Source organism: Akebia trifoliata, chromosome 12, assembly GCF_017979445.1.
Source record: "Akebia trifoliata isolate Shusen 1 chromosome 12, ASM1797944v1, whole genome shotgun sequence".
Lineage (NCBI taxonomy): Eukaryota > Viridiplantae > Streptophyta > Magnoliopsida > Ranunculales > Lardizabalaceae > Akebia > Akebia trifoliata.
The window spans coordinates 36,924,814-36,948,280 of NC_141386.1; the positions used below are offsets into that span (position 1 = coordinate 36,924,814).

Below are 23,467 nucleotides of genomic sequence, written 5' to 3' on the forward strand. Positions count from 1 at the left end.
ATGATTCATTGATATCAACTTTGGGTCTAATCATTTGGATCAAGCTTTTACAATCATCAAGATTAGTGATTGTAAATCTTCGACCTCAACATTTGAACATGGATCATTGAAACAAATGATTAAATTTGTGGAGGCTGGCCTTATTATAATTGTTGATCTCAACATTTCACAACACACTCAAGTATTTTATCGCTAACTAGTTGTCAAACTCAATAAATAATTGGACCACTTGGCAGGTGACACCTGGCTACCCAATTTTGCCTATAAATACATGGATTTGTAAAGAGAATGGAGTATAGACATTTTATTGTCAAAAGCCAACTTATTATCTATTTCTTCTTGTACTATTGACTTAACCTTCAGAGTGCATTTGATAAGCACCACATCGATGTCTCTTCTTCTCTCATTTTCTTCTTCATGCCAACAGTTTGAAGACATTTAGCCCATCAACTTCTCACAATGCAGATTAATTAATGACTCACTCGGTAATCTTTACTTGCTTCATAGGTGCGTGGCCATTATGAGTCATCATGCCCATTTGTGGATATGCAGGTGGGGTGACCAATCTTGAAAATCATTCACCTATTTTTCATATGTGATTGGAGTTGATTGATTTTGAAATATGTGTACCTATTTCTAATTTCTAATTTCTAATTTCTAATTTGATGCTTTAGCTCTTGATTTCCCGACAACTTATTGAATTTTCAAAATTTTCATTTTTTACTTGATTTAGTGAAGTGCTGCAAGTATTTTTGAAAAGATACTACACATTTTTGGGGTGCTTGCAACGTCTAAAAAAAAAAAATTAATACAAAGGTGTCAACTTAGCCAAGTTGAAAAGGTATGTGAGTGTTGTACCATGCTTGGGTTAAAAACCAGCCTTCATACATTAATTGTTGACCACTAATTCGATTTCCTAACAAAAAGGAAAAATCTCTAGAATATTGATCATACCATTCTTTTTTAACAATACATTGCATCCTACAATTCTAATAATTTTTTAGTTATTTTATGTTCATTGGCTGCAAGTAGCAAAGAGAGAAAACCAAGTTCTATTTTCAATTTATTATGAGAGAGGAAGAAGCTTCCTTCCATTTATTGCAAGGGGTGTTAGGAAATCATCCAAGTTTATCCAAGGACAAGAAGTTCTTGGTACAAAATCACATATTATTCAATTAGTACATTTTCAAGATGTGAAGGGAAAATAATATGAGAATTATCAAGTGTCCATTAGATTATCATTTGTTAGAAAGAAATGGAGATGACAAGATTACGAGGGAATAAATACAAAAAAGAGAGAGAGGAGAAAAGGCCAAGTTGCATTTTAACCATTTAAGAAAAATATTACGAAAGAGACAACAAATGAGAAGGAAAAAAAATGCAAAATACTTACAATTTCACAAAATACAACGATCAAAACCTTTTGTCAAGGGAAAATGGTCAAGTTGCATTTTAACAGCTTGAGATGGTGCCAATACAAAAATCGTCGTTTTACGAGATGTCAATATACACTCACGCCTCCACCTCCAACCCCTAAAGATTTATATTACTAGAAAAGGGGAGGAAAAAAAAAAACCCTACCCAAGTAAAAATGAAAATTTACTAGATACACCCTAGTCAAGGATTTTCTTGGGAAACATCTTTTATAATCTAATAATTTAGTTAGGGTATGTTTGATTGCACATGGAAAATAAGGTGGAAAATCAATTTCCATGGAAAATGACATTTTTCAAGTGTTTGATTGCACATGGAAATGGAATTCATTTTCCACCCCATTCAAAAAGTCCACTAAATCATGGATTTCACTTTCCCACCCATATGGGTGGGAAAATGAAATCCACCCATGTTTTCCATCATCAATTATTCCCTACCACCACCACTACCACCACCACCACCACCACCATTACACTAACCTTACCGTCGTCGTCACCATCGTCGTCGCCGTCGGCTCCGTCTCCGACCACCTTCTCTCTCTCTCTCTCTTCTTATTTTTCTTCTTCTCCATCCCTCACCTCCTCCGTCACCACCACCACCAAGTTCTCCCCCCATTTTCCTCACTTACCTTCATCGTCGCCGCCGCCACCGTCGTCGTTGTCGTCGCCGTCGCCACCGTCGTTGTCGTCGTCGCCGCCTCCACCATCGTCATCGTAGCCGCCACCGCCACCGCCACCGCCACCGCCGCCGCCACCGCCACCGCCGCCGTCGTCGCCGCCACCGTCGTCCTCGTCGTCGCCACATCCTCCTTCTCCTCTTCTTATTTTTTCTCATATTTTTTCCATGATTTTATCCAAGTGAAATCAAACAATGGAATTTGATTTTCCAACCCTACCTATTTTCCACAACTAATTTTCCATGGATTTCAAATTTCATGAAAAGTGACTTTCCATGCAATCAAACATACCCTTAGTGTATTTATCTTGAAGTAAATGCTCCTCCAGCTTAAGAAACCTAAAGTATCATATGTTCCAATAATTTGTGATTGCAAATGATTTTGAAGATTTAGTTTTGCATGATAAAGCTCTGTTCCCTTCTTCATATAAAATGAAAATTATTAATGAAAAATGTGTCGTGGTGGTGTCACTTTTGATACATAGGTTTTTGGGGTTTGCATCTTTATTACGGGTATCTCATGAAAGATATATATATGGAGGGAATTTGATTCTTTTTGTTTGAAGTAAGAGGGAAAGAAGCACCGCCAGGCTATTAATGTAGATAGTGATGCCCCTCGCGTGCCAAGTTACAGGCATTTACCCAATTACCCCTCTACCAAAAACTTATTTCCTACTCAATAATAAAAACTGAAATTAAACAAAAAAAACAAACAAAAGCATTTGAGCTGTCAGGTGGTCATCTCAGTTTCACGAAGCTCAGCAGGGACGATTGGAAGAACGTTTGAATAAACAAACGGACGATTCCAAGAGCTTCTTTCGTCTCTCTCAGATTCGAGGACATAAAACCAAAAAGAAGAAAAAAATCTCTCTCTCCCCCGATTTGCAGAGATGCTCTTTTGCCTGCTTTTCATTTCTTTGTAGCAATCTCGATAAGGTTTGTTTATCGATCAATCAATGTAGACAATTTTGCAGAATACGATGTAATTTTAAAGTTTTTTTTGCATGTTAGATTTCTTGATCAAAACCGATCCTGTGAATTTAAACTTTACAGAGATTTTGACTAAGGAATCGCTCACATCGCATTCGATCATGGCGGTTGTTGAGAATGCTGGTCGCAATTTGGGGATTAATGTTGGTTCTTCAAGTCGAAATTTTGAGATCGCTTCAGTAGATTCTCATGTTCCAAACGATCTCGATCAAACTAAGCAGAATCATTTAGGGATTCGGATGGTTGATCCTAATTTACAACAGAACAACAACCCAATTTTACACGATCAACCCTTCCACATGAAAATCCAGCAATTTCAACATAGGGGGGCGACAACAGCTCCCTCAGTACATGTTAGGGGCCACATGGCTCAGATTCAGCAGCACAGTCATGACCACATGAACAACGATTTGCAGCAGAATCTACAGGTGGGAGTGGGAATGACGATGACCGCAGCAGGGAAGCCTGAATATGGAAATATGCATCAACGATCAAACGGTGTTGATATGAAGGGAGAGATTGGTGAAGGTTTCAAACGGGATATAAGGGAATTGGAGGAGCTTCTCTCGAAATTGAATCCAATGGCCGAAGAATTCGTTCCGCCCTCACTATCTAACCATGGATTTGGTGAAGGGTTTTATACTAACAACTTTATGATGCACAGTGATACTGGTAATGGTAATGGTAGTGTCGACGGAAATACAAGTAGACGGGTAGGTTTAGCTTTCTATCTTCTAATTGGTATCCAATACACGTATTTTGTTATATAAGTTTGGTGGATTATTTATCGCTTATGTTATTTGTTTGTACTTTTACTTTTGTTCAGAAGAAGAGTAACTACATTCAAGGAAAGCGGAGAATGAACAGCAGAACAAGTATGGCACAACAAGAAGAGGTAATTAGGAGGACTGTGTATGTCTCTGACATTGGTCAACAGGTAAAGGATCAATCCCATTTATAGAGATTATAATTTCTTTTTTAAGTTTTGATTTGCTTGTCAATCAATACTGGCCTAATTAATATATTATTTGGTATATACATATATACAGGTTACTGAAGAACGGCTTGCAGCCCTTTTCATCAATTGTGGACAGGTAATCCATGTTTCTTTTGATCATATGAGGAGAGATTAACTTTGTGAATGATGTATTACGTTTCTGAACAAATTTTCCCTTTTGGGATGTTGAAGGTTGTTGACTGTCGTATATGTGGTGATCCTAAGTCCGTTCTTCGTTTTGCTTTTATTGAGTTTACTGATGAGGGTAAGCTTATCAATCTCAGTAGTTCTCTCTCTCTCTTTCCTTTTTTTTTTTTGGGTTTGGGGGGTGTTGGGGTTATATTGATCAATTTTTGGTGGTGTAATGAACTGATGAAAAAAAAAAGGTATTAAACTAATGAAATATTGCTTTCCTGGGTTTGTGCCAAATCAGAAGGTGCAAGGGCTGCCTTAAGTCTAGCTGGGACCATGCTTGGATACTACCCAGTTAGGGTGCTTCCCTCAAAAACGGCAATTGCACCTGTTAACCCAACTCTTTTGCCGAGGGTGAGAAAGTCTTATTAATTATACTTATATACTTATCTCTATTTGATTGAGATGCTTTATTTATTTTCAATGCAATCTGAAGCTATAGAAGTTAGTGCAACACCATAGTCTTGCTAATCTATAATTTCTTTTATAACCACACTATTGATATTGCTATCATTGTCATAGTGTGTATTAGTGATTCTTGTGATGTTTATTGATAAGTGGCCTACCATATTGTACCATAAATGAGTATACATTGTGATTATCTACTATGAATTTCCCCCTACGTAACATATCACAGCCTTAAAGAGTATATGAATCATATGGTAAATTATGATAGGTTTAAACATTTAGTGCTTTGCTTATAATCTGATGACTGAACTGTTTTTTGGTCCCCAGTCTGAAGATGAGCGCCAAATGTGCACAAGAACCATCTATTGTACAAATATTGATAAAAAGGTAGCTTTTTTGCAGTTTCTCTGTTATTATTGAATTTAGTGCAGATTTTTTTTAATAGGTTAAAAGATTTTTTTAAAATGCAAAAAGATCGGAGGCCAAGATTGCCTACCAACCAAACAACATGGAGCAAACAGATACAAAGAGATTAGCAAGATGAACATAATAAATCCCACTCAAATAGAATAAGACCCCCATAAACTCCTTCAGTATTGTTCCAATAGAATAAAAACCCAACTATGGACAAGAGGACCTTGAGAAGGGTATGCTCCTTTCCTTCAAAGACCATGTTATTCCGCTCCATCCAAATTCCCCAACAAACGGCAAATGGGTTAAGGAAAATTTAGTGCAGATTTTGAACTGGCAATTTTGCTTCTGGTTTCTTTGTTCATTTGTTTTAGGTTTCTCAAGCTGATGTCAAACTCTTCTTCGAATCATTCTGTGGAGAGGTTTGTAGCTGCTACTCTGTCACATGTAAAATTTATGCTTCTTTTTGGATGGTCAACTTTAGTTTTAGAAAGTAGATAATTGATGCGACACATCTTGTCTGATGCAGGTTTATCGCTTGAGACTGCTTGGAGACTATCATCATTCTACCCGTATCGCTTTTGTTGAGTTTGTAATGGTAATTGCCCGAGCTCTTTGTTTATGAGTGCTGAATGTTTAATATTTACTATGTTAGCTTTTACAATGAGCTCATGGTGCTCCAACACCATTTAATTTTCTTATTTACCTGAACATTATTTATCAAAAAAATAATTTACAGTGGTGAGCACAAATTCAATGGAAAGAAAAGTTGAGCTGCAAAATGGAAATGGTTCCTTCGTTAATTACAGATGGTCTAAGGATACATTCAAAAAGTAGAGAAAGAGTCAGTTCCTCATCTGCCTCCATTTAGATTTTGATAATATGAGATCTCTCAAAGGTCCTTTATATCATACGTCCACATGTCATGTTGGAGATGTTCTTTTAGAAGAGACCCATCACTTGGATATTTTGAAAGTTAGGTCCTAAAGCCTACAAAATTATTGTAAAAACTCCAGGAATTATGGAAACAATGTAGAATGTTTGTGGTACAAGTAGACTGTGTTGGTTATACTATTTGGATTGCCAAGTATATGGAAATAGATTACAAAAATAGTTTTCTATAATTTTTTCATGAAAAACAAATCAGTGGAATACTTTTTCCAGGAAATTTTCAAACAATTCATAATACAACTATACAATAAAACAAAAAAATACTGTGTTTTTTTTATATATGAATCTGTGCCCAGAAAAATAATTTTCCTGTAAGGAGTTTCTTTTGTGAAACAAAGAGAGCCTTACAGAATCAATTTAGCTTCATGTGTAGTTTTGCATGGCGAAGAAAAGGCTCTCATGCTTAGGACGTCAACTATCAAGGCTGTCTTCTTACTTAATGTTGGAGAAATTTTGAGAACATCGGAAGAATTTTCACATGGTTTTAGTAACTTCAAAAAAGCTATGATAAGGTTGGTAGATAGTTTGGTGGGTATTATAAAAAAAGATCCCCAAGTATATTGACATTATTTACTATGAAGAGCATGTATTCTGGAGTTGTAGTTAGTGTGATAATAGTTGTTGGTGAGACAGTGGAGTTTTCAATTACAATGAGTTTGCATAAGGAAATCGGCTCGTCCGTACTAGTTATGCGTGGATGGATGAATTGCTCTTATTCTAGGAAGTCCGGTGTAATTATGTTTCTCAATGAAAACTAGAACATGGGGGATACCTTGAAACTAAGGGTTCTATGATAAGTAGGACCAAGATTGAATGTATGCAGTCTGCATCTTTAGTAATGATGCTCATAGGAAAGAAACGCCCCAACTAAACCACTCATTCCTTAGGATCAATCATCAATGTATGCTGGATTTATACTTAGTTTGATAATAGTTGTTGGTGAGATGGTGGAGCTTTCAATTACAATAGGTTTGCATTACAAGATAAGCTAGACTGTACTATTTTTGGATGGATGGATGGATTACTCTTATTCAAGGAGGTCCCATGGTGCACATTATTTGCAGATGATGTGTATAGGTCAATGAAACTAGAAGGGAATAAATTCAAAACAAACTATGGGGATACCTTGAAACTAGGACTTTTATGATAAGTTGGACCAAGCCTGAATATAGCACCGCACTTTAGTAAGGATACTCATAGGAAAGAAATACCCCAAATAAACCACTCATTCTTTAGTATCAATCATCCATGAAGATGGAAAGTTTGTTAAGATGTGACCTATATAATCAACAGTAGCTTGCTAAAGTAAAACCGTTCTTCTAGGTAATTACATGCCTATAATGTCGAAAGTAAAAGAAAAGTTTTACAAGACTAACACCACCAGCTATCCTTTTGGCATTTATTGTTGAGCCGTCAAGAAACATAGCATAGAATGAGCTTAGTGGACATGGATGTGTGGTGAGACTAGGAAAGAAAAAAAAATTATAGATGAAGACATTGGAGGGAATCTAGGAATAACCTCAACAGGAAATAAAAATTTTGTAATCCAATTGAGATAGTTTGGATATGCACAACAAAGACATTGAGTGCACTAGTGAGAAGGAGCACTTTGTGCAAGTTGAAGCCGATAGAAAGGTGTGGGGTTGACCGAAGACAAGGTGGATTGTAGCAGGAGAAGATCTAAACTCACATGCCTTGATAGAATATATAGATTTTGTAGGAGTTGAATGGTGAAAAGTTGTTGATATTTGGGATATAACATAGATGATGACAATGATTTTCAGTTAAATAATATTTTTTTATACAAATTTTCTATTTATTTATAAGGAAGTTAAAAAGTTAGACAACTTCATAATTTTTTTTTTATTTATTAAAAATATAGAAATATTGTTCCAATAAAATCAATTCAATGAATTTGGAAATTACAAAATGCATAAATTAATCAGACAAAAACATGAATGTTTGTGGTATTTGCTTAGAGCAAAAAAATTTCTTGGTTTCTTCATATGTTTTATGCATTTTACATATACATAGCATGTATCCAATGATCTATGAAAAAGAGCAAGACTTATTGGAGAAAACTCAAATTTATTGAGACTGCTAAATAGAGCTGAAGTAATAATCCAATAAAAATAACAGAGATAACCAAGCTAGAACTTTGCAAGAGCTTAGAATAGCATCTAAAAAGGTCCCCTTGGGGTTATTTTACAATTGAACTCAACACTATAACAATAAACCCCTATACGACGACTTTGATTGGTCCCGCAATACTAAATGTGAAAATGTCTTTGTACCCCTCACCAATGGCACGAATTTAAATGCTTTAGTACTCCTCACCAAGGTTATAGAAACCCAACCTCGTTTTGTTTGTGAAGTCACATGAATCCACCAATGAGCCATGGAGCGTGTAATATCTCCCTTAAAATTCATGTTCTTTGAATTAGGTTGATTCCTTCATTTGACTAATAGTTGTTGATACTTTCCTTCTTGTGTCTTCAGGGTCTTTATTGCAATCTCATGTTCCGTTTCTTAGGTGTTTTTTTTACCTATTTCACATTATGATAAGGTCCCATCGGCACTTGTTGCCTATGATGTATGCTTGTAGGAAACTGTGCTCATCTTAAGATCATATTCAATCATCTTCCTTGAAGACCTTTTCTTTCCTATATTTGTTGGTGATAGCTTTGTACCATTGATTAGCTTCTTCAAGTCTTTCTTATGCATGCTATTGAACATCCCTGATGTGTTTGACAATTGATACTCACATCGTTATCACCACTTGCCATTCCATGCACTGAAAGGGGCATCAAATCAAGTACATGGGTCAATGGACGCCCATAAACAATTTTGATCAGAATTTTCCTACTGCGATTAATCAAGCTATTTCAATGGGAAGAGGCTCATCTCATTGTGGTACATACTCTCCGATAAGATTTCTCAATAGATCCTTAGGCTCCTAGATAACCTTCTCCTAACAATGTTTGACTGTTTGTTTGCAATGTGCTGGAAAGCTGGAACCTAGTCCCCAACCATTTCCATAAAAATAAATGCCAAAAATGATTCATGGAGTTAGTGTCAAGGTAAGAAATGATTGGTTGTTACGGCTGTGTTTTTTCGAAGTGAGGTTGTGCTACACTTGGGATGATAGCTTGCAAGCAAGCCTATTGAAAATAGCTCACACACAAAACGTAACTAGCAATACAAGATAACAGGGGCAACATGAGACAAAGTCCGAAGGCAACTTTGTTGATATATTATATAATTACACAGAGTAACACGTCATAGAAGTAAATAAGGTGTATTACAAGCAACTGGTGATCTAGTACACACGGGACGCCACGTAGCTTGGGTGAGGGCTCAAAGTTAACATGGGTGTAGGCTAGGGATTGGGACCAAAGACACCCTTTTTACAAAAAGTACATTAAGTCTTTCCTAGGTTTCCAGAAGGAAACATTACAAGTAGAGGTCAGTCACTCTTTTATTACGAAAATGTCACTAAGCTAATAGATATGCCCTGGCACGGGGCTAATATGGCTTCATATGTGAGCCTTACATAGATTTACATAGGTGCTCCCGAGTGACTCCGAGGTGAGTTACACCTAACTTTAGGTGTCGTAGTGCATGGCCTTTAGTCTCCCTCACCTATTCTGCAGGCGTTCTCGTCGTAGTGTCCCCGAGAAACTCTTCGACTTTCTTCTTGAAAGGTAGTAAGTTCTTTGCACTCTCCCAGGTAGTTTCACATTCTGGCATGCTCTTCCACTTGACAAAGTACTTAATGTACTGCTACTTGCTTAAAATGCTATTGACTTGATGCTCTACGAGGACCTTGTCGACAACACGCTCTAGCTGAATTGCTGAATGAAAAGGTGTGGGTTGGAATGCTGTGCGGGATCTGCATGGAACGGCTTGAGACAACTGGCATGGAAGACAGGGTGAATGTTGCGTAACCAGTGCGGTAACTTCAATTTGAAGGAGACTTTGCCTACTCAAAAGAGGATGAGCATTGGTCATTCATAATGCTGTATTAGACTTGTGTGTGCTCACTGAACTTGGTTGAATCTTTTCAACTAATTTGTCTTGAGGAGAACTAAATCACCAACTTTGAAAGGATTTGGTCGACGATGTTCATCAGCCCATTTCTACATTCGCTTGGACGTTTTTTCAAGGTAAGACTTGGCAATTTCATTGTTGTCTTGCCAAAGCTTAGCAAACCAATACACCCTTGGACATTGTCCCTGATAGCTTGCTATAATAGCGTGAGGTGTTAAAAGTTGTTGGCCAGTAATAAGCTCAAAAGGACTCTTGTTGGAGAAAGACATTTTTCTGAAGGTTGAAACAGAATTACGCAACATCAAGAAGATTCGCCCAATCCTTAAGGTTGGCATTGACAAAATGCCTTAAATACTCTTCCAACATAGCATTAAATTGTTCCGTTTGCCCATCTATTTGAGAATGTCCATTGGTCTAAAAGTCAAGCTGAGAATAGTTCGGTCCAAAATTTCCTTGTGAATCTTGAATCTCTATCACTGACAATGTTTTTGGGCACGTCCCAATACTTGATGACATGCTTGCGTAGCTCAGCTAGTTCCGAAGGACTCATCCTGTAAGGCCCCCTCGCAGGAGGCGTGGTACTAGGTATTAGTTCAATCTGATGGTCAATCGACATACATGGAGGCAAGACCTTAGGAAGCTCATTCGGTAGCGCATCATCAAATTCTCTCAATACCTGTCGAATCAGAGTGGGAGTTGAACTATGGTCCTGATCATCAGGTTCAACTCGTAGGGTAGTGAGGTAAGTTTGCTCCTCCTTCTTTAACCCTTTCTTCAGTTGAAGAGCTGAGATAATCTTTCCCTCTTCATAGCCTGTGGACACGAGAATGAAGCTTGAAATTCACCTAACATGCCCAATGTGTTAGCGAATGGCATTGGAACGGCCATATTCTATCGCAAGAAGTCCATCGCAATGATGACTGAATTCATCGAGTGGAACTGTGAGCAAGTCGAGCTTACCCCCTCATGTGCCTATCTTGACGGACACAGCCTTTACCGACCCTTGGATAGGAGTGGCTTGGGAGTTAACAGCTTTCATGTGGTTAGAATCTTTCTCGAGCAGAATATTGGGGCATTTCGCCTTTACAGGGGAGATGAAGCTGTGTGTAGCTCCTGTATCAAGTATCAACCATTGCCTGGGTGTTCTTACCACCAATTTTGATGTTCACATACATGAGACCCTTTTGTTGATGGCTAAGTCTCAGAAGTCTGAGTGCATTCAGCAAATGCAAGGCTCCCATGTGAGGAGACTTGTCATCATCTCCCCCACTTGTACTCTTGTGACTAAGATTACTCTAGTAGGCTAATAGTGCATTTAGCTTGGCTCGCTGTGGGCACTTGAATGTCTTATGAGGACCACCACACAAAATGCATTTAAACTTGTTGTGGCGATTGTTAGGCAAGGTACCTGTGTTCTTTAAAGGGGAGGAATCCCTGGCTAGAACTGAGTCTAGGTCCTCCATTCTTACCTTTGGAGGACTCCTTGGTGTGCTCACGCTACTAGGAGTACCCATTCGATTGAGGGTGTACCTTTTTTTTGCCCCCATCAATGGGGTATAATTAGTCAACCGTTCGGCTGCGGTAATAGCAGATGTAAGAATGAAAACAGTGTCCTCGGACATGTCACGAATATCAAATATCAAGATGGAAAACTACTTGATGTAATTGTGCAGGGTACCTGTCTGGTGGAATTGCCTCAATTTTCTGTAGGCAATGAACTCCACATTTTCTAGTAAGAACTGATTTTTCAGCTCTCGTTTGAGGTCATCCTATGTATTGATAGAACATTGACCATTTTCCATCTCGAAGTGCTTGGTACACCACCATAGTTTGACATCACTTGTTAGATACATGGAGGCCATGGTGACCTTTACCTCTTCTGAATTCAGGAGAACAACATGAAAGTATTGCTCCATATTGAACATGAAATTTTTTAGCTCTTTCGCATCACTAGCACCACTAAAGGCGCATGACTCGAGGACTCGCATGCGCGGGAGGAGCTTCACCACCGGTAGGTCGTTCTTTACCAACGGCTCTTACCAGGAGACCTACCTTGGTAGTGAGCTCTGTGATGTATTCTTGTAGTTGTGCTAGGGATCCGCAGGTATCTTCCTCGAGGTCAATCAATCTAATGCTGAGGGTCATGGATTCGTTATCCAACATGTCGTGGTGATCACCAGTTGAGCAATATCATCAACACCACCTGATAGTTGGGCCATCTGAGCTTCGAGTAGCTCTATACGTTCCTTGTTTGTACGTGGGGGTGGGGGTGGTGGAGTTGAAGCGAGTTGGTCCACGGTGCTTTTCTCACCGTTTGCCATTGTTTGCATGAACTAAATGGACCTAGGGAAGAGTCGGGCTTTGATACCAACTATCACGGCCATGTTCTTCCGAAGCAAGGTCGTGCGGTGCTTGGGATGATTGCCCGCAAGCAAGCCTATTAAAAATAACTCACACACACAAAACATAGCTAGCAATACAAGAGAACGGGGCAACACGAGACAAAGTCCGGAGGCAACTTTGTTGATATGGTATGTAATTACACGGAGTAACACGTTACAAAAACAAATAAGACGTATTACTAGCAACTGGTGATCTAATACACACGGGACGCCACGTAGCTTGGGCGAGGGCTTAAAGTTAACGTGGTGTAGGCCAGGGATTGGGACCAAAGACGCCCTTCCTACAAAAAGTACACTAAGTCGGAAACTTCAAAAGTAGATGTCAGTCACTCTTTTATCATGAAAATGTCACTAAGCTAACAGATATGCTCTGGCACGGGACTAATATGGCTTCATATGTGAGCCTTATATAGATTTACATAGGTGCTCTCGGGTGACTCTGGGGCGAGCTACACCTAACTCTAGGCGTCGTGGTGCATGGCTTTCACACTTAGGCACCCCGTATAGATGTACAATCTCCTTGATGAATGTTCTAGCCACGTGAGCAGTATCAAATGTTTCCCTACATGTTATGGGTGAACCATCTTGGAAAAATGATCACCTACCACAAAAAACTGCTACTCATGTCTAGCTTTCATCAGCAGCAGCCATCCATGGTACTGTTGTCTCTGGAAGTGGAGTGAATACTATAGTCCGATATTCTGCACTGTCCCATTGAAGTATGACACGCTATACACTTTTTGACCTTATGTTTCACACTGCTTTTTATTTAGGTCAGTAGTATTTCTCCTCCACTGATGCCAATAATGTCCCATCTTAGTCAAATTGGCCTCAGCTCCTCCAGGCTTGGGAGGCTATGTAGTGTTAAGTGTAAGGGAATACTACATAGGCAGAGCTTTTCAAATTTGTTAACAGGCACCATTTTTGTAAAAATGTAGAAGATTATTTGGGGGAAGGAAAATACTTTTGAGTTCAAGAAGTTGTTTGTTGAAATGGCAGATAAGGCTCTTGAACTCTGCTAAATCATTTGGATGACTATTCTTCAACAAACTCCTCCTTTGATAGTTATATAGTATGCCTGTGTAGCGGATAGCATAGACTGATTGAAATAGCATACTTGCATGAATCTAGGATCAGTTCTCTCTCGTATTTTTAGTTATGTACAGATTGATTTTTGCCCATGGGAATGGTTTTGTTATGTTCAACTTTCCTCTTGCAGGCTGAAAGTGCAATTGCTGCTCTCAATTGTAGTGGTGCAGTGTTGGGGTCCTTGCCAATAAGGTGAGTTTTGAATATTGCATTCCAGTTCCTTTTGTTTTCACGCTGACAGCTGCTAAGTTGAGTTGATATTTTCCTGTTGATTGAGTTTTTTCTTTTTAGTTGACTTAGCAATTTCTTATATCATCTACATCCAGGGTCAGCCCATCAAAGACGCCAGTTCGTCCGCGTGCTCCTCGGCAACAGATGCACTGAACTATCTTTGCACTCTCCTTGACTGATTAAGTTAACTATATATAAATATATTTTATAAATACATATATACGGAGATATTGAAAGGTCTGGCTATTTCATTGATAGTTAACTTTTGGGACACTTTGTTGTTGCTGTCGTTTTTGCATCATAGTCTGGGGTCTATGATGTCTACAGAATTTTTTTTCTTTTTTAATAGTATGTAGAGTTGGATGGAACTTCAAGGCTTTGAAAGAGTTTATTTATCACTGAACAAATGTATGGGATGCTCCAAAGACAAATACAACTGTTCTCGTGGTTCTCTCTCTTACAGACTTCTTAAATACTTCCTTACATGGCCTCTAGTGCTGGTGCCTTGGTACATTGTATTCATTAATAGTGCTTTGATTTCTCTGGGATGAGTATCATAGAGAACTTCATTCTATCTCTTTTTATAGCTTCGAATTTGCATAAATTCACAGATTCCACTGGCTATACCTATATGCAGCTATTCTAGATCTGTATGATGAATTGATAGTATACTAATGAGTCACTTTGTTGACTTTCCGAGCTGTCTTTGTAAATGTTTGTGATTGATCTTCCTTATCCCAAATACTGGGTGATATGTACCAAGCTGACGTTTGTAATGTATACCTCTGGCCGTAAGTTGGTACTCTATTTTTAAAGCGTGGTTCAGGAAGGAGCTTTCTTTTGGTGTTGTCTGTGCCTGTTTCGTGGGGCTGCTTATTTAAAGTAATCAGTGTCGGCCAGATGCCAAGGTGGATCGATCTGAGTGCCACATATGGTACATTATCGTCCATTTTAGGTCATCATTGATACATGAAGCTGGCTCAATATAATCAATGTGGATGAAGTTTGCTTAATAAAATTTAAAAGGGTTACTTGGTCCATCATCTTGAGTGAAAATTGTTTATGGATGGATACAAGTCATGGAGATTTCACATGCGATTTGTTTGGCACAATAGATGTTTGACAAGGGTCAAAATTTAGAGTTTGGGATACTTTCATGACTTTTGCAAAAGATGTTGCTTTTCCGTAGCTACTACAGTTGCTCGTTGAATATTTTTTGGGCCTGTATAATCATAACTACTCGTTTCCCCCTTTTGAATGATGATGGGCCATGATCTTGCCGTCATAACTCCAAAAACAAGCTTTCCCATTTCAAAAGCTTCTACATAAAATGCAAATTCCTTCAACCTTCAACGCGTGAGTGAGTTACAAGTGTCATAACTATCATTTTCATCACAATTTTTTCAAGGAGCAGCTATTGTTTGACCAAATTTATCAATAATCTGAATCAAGATTCAAGACAAACAGTTCTATTGGTCTCATCACTTTTTCTCAAACGGTATTATTGCCCATTTATTCAATTGATGGTCCAGATCACCGACACATGGACCGATGATAATGGAGGGAATGGTGCAAAGGTACATTATTTAGTGGTGCACTGCTCCCTCAATTCCACAGTCAAGAATCACCTTCCTTGGATTCTTTTTTCTCCACTTTCTTTTAGAAGAAACTTCTCCAAGAAGACCTCATCAAATTCTAAGATTCAGAAGCAAAATGATGCAGACCCGCATGCTTCCACCATAAAGGGAAAAAAGTGATCCAGTACCCATCACCCCTCTCTGCAGGGATCCCTTGGATTCCAGACACTCTTCATATCCAAAAAAAAGGTGAAAATAAGAAAGTATGGGAAAAAAAAGAAAGAAAACCGAAAGTGAGAGATTAAAGAGAAGATAGCTGAAAAGAGACAGAGGGACAGAGACACCCTATGTGCCACCTTCCTCCCCAACTAATCCTATCTTATGTATTTATCATGAAACAAAATGCAACAACATAAAAAATAAAATAAAATAAGGAGGGGGGGGGGGGGGGGGGATGGATTACATGTTAGAGGCCAAGCTATCCAAGAGCTTGCCTTTCATCTTGTCTAACCAATGTTGGCCATGTGTGATCCGATGACAAAAAATAAATCAACGGAACTGTTACCGCTAACATAAACAAAGGTGTCATCGGAAGCTCCATGCATTCCGAGACAAAGACTGATCTAAGAATCAGTATCAAGGTCTAATCCGAAGCCAATCTTTCGTTTCAACCTTGTGTTAATACATAAACAAATCTAATTTTCGTGCTAACTAGGACTCTATTCTCCTAAATCAACCATGTATGATGACGACCATGACAATGATGATGCTATTGAGCATGAACGAAGAATGAATGATGACAGTTAGTGGAGCGAGCTCTTCATCTCAATTGCCCGTCCCAGTCCCACGAATGAACAATCTGATGCTGCTACTCTTGATTCCTTCTCTGGTACACAACCGGATCAGGCACACTACGAAGAAAAAGAAATTCCATAATTCTCTTCTTCTGACTCAGTGATTCGATATCTGTTGCCTTTTTTTTTTTTCATTTCCTTCTGATACTTATTACCCTTTTCGCTACTTGTTTTAGTGTATTGGAAAGAATACTTGTTTCCCTTTCATCATTCAAATTAAGCTGATGAACTCTGTTCGTTGGTAGTCCCTGCAGCTAGTGAAGTACCCGACCTTGTCGCTGCCACTACCGCTGTGGTTGCTGTAATACCTGTTGTTGCATATTGCCATACATTTACAGTTATTATCGAATCCAATGCGCTACAATGGACTAGTGAAATAACAAAATTTTCTTTTTAACTAAATGAGAATTGAGAGCTTGTTTTAGGGCTCGGACCAGTGGTTGTGGTGGTTGTGGCATTGGTTGCGGAGGCAGTTGAAGTAGGAAGAGATGGGATCGGCACTGCATTGTATTGCTGTGGAACATAGGGATATTGTACCATTGGGGGATACTGTGCTCCAAAGCCCTGTGTTTGGCCACTCTGGGCTGCAGCATATTGGGCATAGTATGGGTAGAAGTTGGGGAAAATGGCGGGTGGGGCCGATGCGGTGCCTGTTGTGAAGTAAGGTGAAAACTGTTGTCCCACTCCCCCATACACATTGTAGTAATTCTGCATCAACCAATGTCATCAATTTGATCAATTCAAACATTCTGATCAAAAATAGAAAAAGAGAGAGAGCGAGAACACTAACCATGGGATACATGTTTTCCTGTGAGTATCCAGAATACCTGAATGATTAAGAGAAAGAGAGAAGATGAGAAGACAATGAAACACCACAAACCCAAATATTTCAGATTATAAAGCTTTCTCTCTTGCGGCCCTATTTACCCGTAAGCCGAATAAGGAAATGTGTAATGAGCAGGTTGATGGAAGTACGTGGAGGAAGATGATCCTTGATAGGAAGAGGAAGACGGAGCCACCGATCCAGATGATGGTCTGAACCTTCCCATGCCTGCTGCTTTGTTTATTCAAATCCAAATCCAAATCAATACAAAATAAATAAAAAAATACCCTTTACTCCTATCAGATCAACATTTAATTGCTTATAAATTTTCTATCTGTTGAGATGAGATTGAAATAGAGGTGTGGATTGAGATGGAGTCACACAAATTAGCCAAATTGAAGAATAATAAATCAAAAGTGTTGAATGGGTTAACAATAGAGATGGGTATCTAACTAAAGTTTGATTAACAAAATATGCTTCATTGAGAAATAGAAACTAGAAAGAGAATACAAACCATGTTGGGGAGTAGACGTACGAGTCCTATGCGCACCAAAGGATGCAAGATTACAGTTAGCTCTCCTTCCATCAATCATAGGCGATGGATCTATACAAGCTCTCATTGCAGCATCTGGATCCTTAAAAGTAACCTAATAATAGAATCAAAATCAAAATAAAAAAGTCTTCTTACTTAACAAATGATCTTGATCGATAAACAAAACAAACATTAAAAAAAAAAAAAAAAATCGATAAAGAGGAAAGAGGAGATCTTACGAAACCATAACCCTTAGATCTTCCGGTATTCTTATCAGTGATGACCACCGCTTCTTGGATCTCCCCAAACTGCTCAAAATAATGCCTCATGGTTTCTCTTTGGGTCTCCCAAGCCAATCCTCCAACAAAGATCTTGGTATAGGTAGTGTCACCAAACTGCCCAGCAACATTGTTTCCTCCCACCATTTGGAATTGCCTTTGTTGAGACATGAAGAATAGAGAAGAGAAAAATAATACAAATACAACAAGAGATAAATAAACCCAGAACCCAGAACCCAGAACCCAGATAGAAAGAAAAATGAAACCAAGACAGCAAAAGAAAACGATTTAGAAAGAGAAAGAGAGAGAAAAAAGATAGATAGATCAATCAATCAAGCCCAACAAAAACAGCAAAAGATCACTCATCAACACATGCTCTTGTTGTTGTTCTTCTTCTTCTATTACCTTTTCCACATCCACACCTAAGATTCCTCAACAACGGTAACCGTAACGATAAAATCATTGCTGGGTGAGGGTGGAAATAGGAAGACGAAGAGAGGAGAAAATAAAAAGATTATTATAATATAAATAAAACAGAGGATTAAGAGAGAGAGAGAGAGAGAGAGAGAGAGAGAGAGAAAAAAGACAAAAAAGCTGCAGTGGGAACCCACAAGACAATAGTAGCCAGAAAATGGTCCAATGAAAAATTAAGACGATCGTTATCAATCTCAGCACTTTCCACACTTATTATGTTCGCCTCTTCATATAATCCCCTGCTTCGCTGTATTCAACCTAATCTATTTTTCCCGTTTCTTCTTCTTCTTCTTTTCTCTCTCTCTTATTTTAATCTGTTAATTTAATAATTATTTATTATTCCAAAAAGAGGTGGTGGTGGTGGTGGTGTTTTTGTTATATAAGCTTTTGTGTCCGTCAAAGACGTTCATAAGATACCTTGACCGTCTCTTCTTTTTAATTCAATAACTATTTAATTTCAACTCTATCACCTTTCTGTGCATCGCTTATCGTAACCGAAAACCTGCAGTCCTCAGAGACATGATTATGTACGGAGGTGGACCAAATTCAAAATATTTCTCTTTTTCTTTGACCTGGGTTAGTCTTCGACCTTCAAAATTTGTACAAATTCTAAAAAATATATAAATAATAATTAAATTTTATAAGAATTGATAATTTTTATTATTTAAAATTACTATTAAGTAAACCACTAAATATATATATTTCTATATTTTCAAGTCAAAAAGAATAACGGTAGGAAAAAAAATTAGCGTATTAAGCGGCGTCTATTGTGGCTAAATAGGGTTTGGTGTGAGTTGCCAATCAGATCCACCAGATTTATTAATAAAAACCCTGAAATCGAATCATGACTGTCGCTACCACACAAAGGGCATGGACTGTTGATAGATCGGTCAAACCTGACTTGTATTTCTTTCTCTCTCAAACCTTTTAACTTTTCCTTTTTCTCTTTCTTCTCTTGTTTTTTCACCATTCTTTGTCGGCTCTCATGGCTGCTACTTCGCCGCTCTGTCTGCTCTTAGGGAAGGGGTCTCGTTAACTTACACCTGGTAGGTGTAGGTGATGTACGCTTGACCTTCACCAACATTGGGAAAAAGACTTCAACTGCCCCTCTCACACTACAACTATAGCCAATCCCCTAATTTTTACTCTCTCCAATAAAAAGTAGAAAATAATAGTTGAATGAGAGGATAGGGAGCTGTGGCTTTAAATGGATGGCACCTAAATTTAGCTGTGTTTTGTCTGCAACTGGGATAATTATTACTTAAATTTTGTAGACAAAATTTTTTTGAGACGTTTGGAGTTCGACTATTATATAATTTTCAAATGGGGGAAGTTTATTCCTCTGCACACACACACACTCACTCTCTCTCTTCTCTCTCATTGGCACCACCTATACCCCTAATTGAAGATCTAGTCACATCCGTAAGTGGGAAGTCATTGGGACTCCAAGAAGTTGAATTTTAAAGCATTAGGATTTTGATTGTTAATGGACCTTTTCTTTATCCCAATTGATCTTCGAGCTTCTCCATCAAACAACAATCTAAGATAAAAAAAGAGAGAAAAAAAAGATTTTCTACTATTTTTTTATGATTGCATTTTCTTGGATGATTTTCATGGGAATTCTTGGAAGATGCGACTTAGCTAAGTGGTAAAGGCTCGAAGAGAGTTGATCCCATAACTTAAGTTCAAATCCCATTCATCCCACCTTCACCTCCATCAACCACTAACCTCTGTTTTTCCTCTACTTTTATTTATTATGTTTTTTTAACATTTAAATAGCTTAATTTTACTAATTAATTCTTATATTACAAACTACTAAACGAAAATTCTATAGTCAATGAATTTCAAAATTACTATTATCATTGTACTAAATACCTTTGAGAGTTAGCATTTATGGTATGCCTTTAAATCATTTGGATGTACCATAACGTTGGGGCACTGGTAGTGAGACCTCTTCCTCCTTTAAGTTGGGGCATCAGTGTGGTACTTATCCAACACCCTCTGACGTTCAATTAATTAGAATGAAAATTACATAGAATAATGATTATGAGATTTAAAGCACCGTCCAAAAGTCTTTTCCTTTATTGCCTTCTCCTATACTTATATGCTAATCCCTTTGCTTAAACCCTTATTTGACACGTCACCCATTTCCTTACTTGAGAGGCCCTCTTATGCATCTTTGAGTTAGTTAAGGGAAAACATTTTCAAGATGGGAAGTTCCCCATCTTAGAAAGATCATGATTGATAATGGTTAACCACTTCTATATTCTTGGGATGCCCTCTCAATTCAATTGGACGAATACACATCACGAATATTAACTCTATTGTTTTGATTAAGTAACTAGATCAACTAAGGCATGCCAAGCCGATCAATTTTGTAGGTACCATGGGGTAGGTTGTGCTAGAAAATAGAGTTTTACCCATTCCTCCACCTCTTTTATATCATGCCACATAAAGATACAAAATAAATAAATCATCTATGATATTCATGTGGCACCACACAAATCCGCCCCTATTTGAAATTAAGGGAGATAAATAAGCCCCTTTATAAATAAAAGAACGCATTATAACCATGATAATCAAGATTCAAAAGAAGTAAGAAAAGATAATGAGAGTCCATGATGCTTTGACAAAATGTACGAAGGAATGGCAATAATGATATCCGAAAGATTAATTAAGCAATGGATTACCATTTAACTAACCGCATGCATGATCAAGGGGATGATACTAAGAAAGTTAGTGAAGACTGATACTGATAACATTTATTGACTTATTCATCACTTCCAAATTTGTGAGCAAAAAACGAAACAAATATAATGAAACAATAAGTAAATAAAGATCACACATAACATATAGATCTTATGTGGTTCGGTAATATGCTTACTCAACGAATGAGATCTAGAACAAATTATTATATTCTTATTAAAAAATATTAGAGTCTTAGAAATCCCAAGCCTTCACACCCAAATTAAGTTAAATTCATTTCTCAATTTGAAACCCGAATCCACTTACCCAAGAGAAGTCGTACAAGAAATACCCAAAGTTCCCTATTCAATTTGGTCAACTGCCTTGAAACAGTCCTTATTAGGAGGTACAACCAAAATAATTTCTATTTAAATTTATAAAATATGAGATACCTATCACAATAAAATAAACTATAAAATCAAAGGGCTTATTGAGGTTTGAGGTCTGAAATTATCTCTATGGAGGGTTAAATCTAAAAGTCCTAGGATCTCTGCATATGTCATCTAAATGTTTGATAAGGTTGGGAGTGCAGGGTTGAACCAAACTTAAGGGTCGGGACAATAAGATCCAAAGCTTAGACAAATGAAGAACGGATTCGAAAGGAAAGAGGTTAGGGCTTAGATAGTATGACATGCTTAATCCTTGAATTTTAAGGATTTGGGCATGAGTTTAGAAGTATTTGTTAAAGAAATAATGCAAAATGGATATAATTTGAAAATGAAGGAAAATTCCAAGAAAATAAGGTTACTAAATTAAGAAAAGAATTGTAGAGGTTAAATCTTATATGCCATCAATTCCTTGAGATTTACCCTTGACAATTGATCTTCATTGTTCTTGATGCACTCAAATGATCAAAAATCATACAGAAAAATAACTAAGGAGAAGGGAAAGAGAGAGAAGATAAGAAACAAGATTTGTTTATGAGGTTCATCCAAAACTTAGACTACGTCCTCAGACTCCGAAGAGCCATTCCATTATTATTCAACCTATTACAAGATTTACAAATCCTACCCTCCTCTCCTCTTTTTTTCCCTTGAAAACCTCTCCTTCTTCTCTCTAATTGTTTTCCTTATATAGATAAAAAAACAAACTCTAAAAGAAAAGTCAAACAAATCAGGATTTTCAATCAAATTTATCCTTATCTAGAAATATATATTCTCTAGTCAATTAGAAGACTTCATATTTTTGGATAAGATTACAATCTTAATAAATAAAAAAATCTAATCAAAGATATATCAATCAATGCCTTGAGATATACATTAATTATAGTGTGATCGATTATCAATATTTATCCTAGTTATGCCACGCGTCCAGTACCGATTTTACCCTCTACAATAATAAATATGGAAATGTTTAAAAAGGGGATTCTATCAATAATTTATAAAAAGGGAACACCTAGACCATTGGAAGGTACTCAATTCTTAGCACAAAAACTCTGCTGAATTTTTTTTTGGAACTAACTTAGGCATCAGAGACTCGATAGTGCAAGTACCGTTAGGAGCATTTCAAGCATCAAGGGAAGATCTAGCTAAGACTTGTAGATCTCGAAGTAGAGTAGATTTTTACCTCAAGAATCTCTTATTCAATTTACAATTTTGCAAAATTAAAAAAACTAACTTGAATACCCCCACCAAGTTACCACTTCTCATACATCATATGACACGAGGTTTGGGAGGAAGTTTAAGCCCACAATAATTATGACAAGTACAGTGATAATGTTTCCCATAGGATTGCGTTTCGCATACAGATATTAATTATTTCACATACATTGCAAAGATAATTGGTATTATTGGGATTTGTGGATGAAGTTTTGGTGGTAAGGGTGGGGTTTACAAAGTAAGGAAATTTTCCTTTTGACAATAAAATGAAAGTTTGGCTTGGTAATGAGAGAGAGAGAGAGAGAGAGAGAGAGAGAGAGAGAGAGAGGAATGTCCACGAATAGAAGCACGAGAAAATGTGGATTCCGTCGTACTATCCACATGAAAGCTGCAAACCAGGCAGACAAGTCAGAGGCCGCACATGCCATGATCTCTCTCTCTTCAGAGACCACAGAACAAAAATCCACTCACTGAGTCAGCGCAGCGTACCCACCCACACACACTCTCCCTCACCACTTGGCGTGGTTAGTTAAACCCAAATTAGGAAAATTGACTTCTTTTTGTTTTGTTTTTATTTTTATTTTTTAATTACCACAGTCACACCAAGAGGTTGTCACAATGTATAAAGATGATGCTAGTCATTTCAAATGCATCTCATCTTGAGGATTTTGAATGGAAGCAGTTAGTCAACTTATGATCCCCAACTCCCTTAACTCTATGTTGCATGCCTCAGGCCTACTGTAAGACAGACAGCAC

The 23,467-nt window shown here is 37.7% G+C and overlaps 2 protein-coding genes across 6 annotated transcripts; one reads left to right on the top strand and one right to left on the bottom strand.

The window, feature by feature from the left end:
- The first annotated feature begins 2,810 nt into the window (after positions 1-2,810).
- Positions 2,811-14,529, top strand: LOC147390043 (polyadenylate-binding protein-interacting protein 12-like). The gene is made up of 11 exons (XM_086417644.1): positions 2,811-3,045; positions 3,163-3,812; positions 3,926-4,036; positions 4,149-4,193; positions 4,289-4,361; positions 4,530-4,642; positions 5,024-5,083; positions 5,482-5,529; positions 5,637-5,705; positions 13,730-13,791; positions 13,926-14,529. Exons 2-11 carry the CDS (start codon positions 3,201-3,203, stop codon positions 13,981-13,983), a joined length of 1,251 nt encoding a protein of 416 aa, XP_086273770.1. The 5' UTR covers positions 2,811-3,045; positions 3,163-3,200; the 3' UTR covers positions 13,984-14,529.
- Positions 14,530-15,701: 1,172 nt separating this feature from the next.
- On the bottom strand, positions 15,702-18,896 carry LOC147390044 (uncharacterized). 5 transcript variants are annotated; one of them, XM_086417648.1, is made up of 6 exons: positions 17,856-18,896; positions 17,599-17,731; positions 17,237-17,318; positions 17,052-17,088; positions 16,696-16,969; positions 15,702-16,569 (listed from the first exon to the last, which is right to left on the bottom strand). In XM_086417648.1, the coding sequence occupies exons 1-6, from the start codon at positions 18,063-18,065 to the stop codon at positions 16,478-16,480; spliced, it is 828 nt and encodes a 275-aa protein (XP_086273774.1). In that variant the 5' UTR covers positions 18,066-18,896; the 3' UTR covers positions 15,702-16,477. The 5 variants fall into 5 exon arrangements, with proteins under 5 accessions (XP_086273774.1, XP_086273775.1, XP_086273773.1 ...); XM_086417649.1 differs by having other exon boundaries at positions 17,237-17,315; positions 17,856-18,889; XM_086417647.1 differs by having other exon boundaries at positions 17,189-17,312; positions 17,856-18,880.
- Positions 18,897-23,467: the final 4,571 nt, after the last annotated feature.

What these genes read in the sequence shown, in the direction of transcription:
- LOC147390043 (XM_086417644.1), top strand. Translation starts at nt 3,201, where the DNA reads ATGGCGGTTGTTGAGAATGCTGGTCGCAATTTGGGGATTAATGTTGGT. An exon ending in GTACAAATATTGATAAAAAG is followed by an intron (nt 5,084 to 5,481) that starts GTAGCTTTTTTG and finishes CATTTGTTTTAG; the next exon opens with GTTTCTCAAGCTGATGTCAA. An exon ending in TCGAATCATTCTGTGGAGAG is followed by an intron (nt 5,530 to 5,636) that starts GTTTGTAGCTGC and finishes TGTCTGATGCAG; the next exon opens with GTTTATCGCTTGAGACTGCT.
- LOC147390044 (XM_086417645.1), bottom strand. Translation starts at nt 18,065, where the DNA reads ATGTCTCAACAAAGGCAATTCCAAATGGTGGGAGGAAACAATGTTGCT. An exon ending in GATCTAAGGGTTATGGTTTC is followed by an intron (nt 17,732 to 17,855) that starts GTAAGATCTCCT and finishes TTCTATTATTAG; the next exon opens with GTTACTTTTAAGGATCCAGA. An exon ending in TTTCCTTATTCGGCTTACGG is followed by an intron (nt 17,089 to 17,188) that starts GTAAATAGGGCC and finishes TTAATCATTCAG; the next exon opens with GTATTCTGGATACTCACAGG.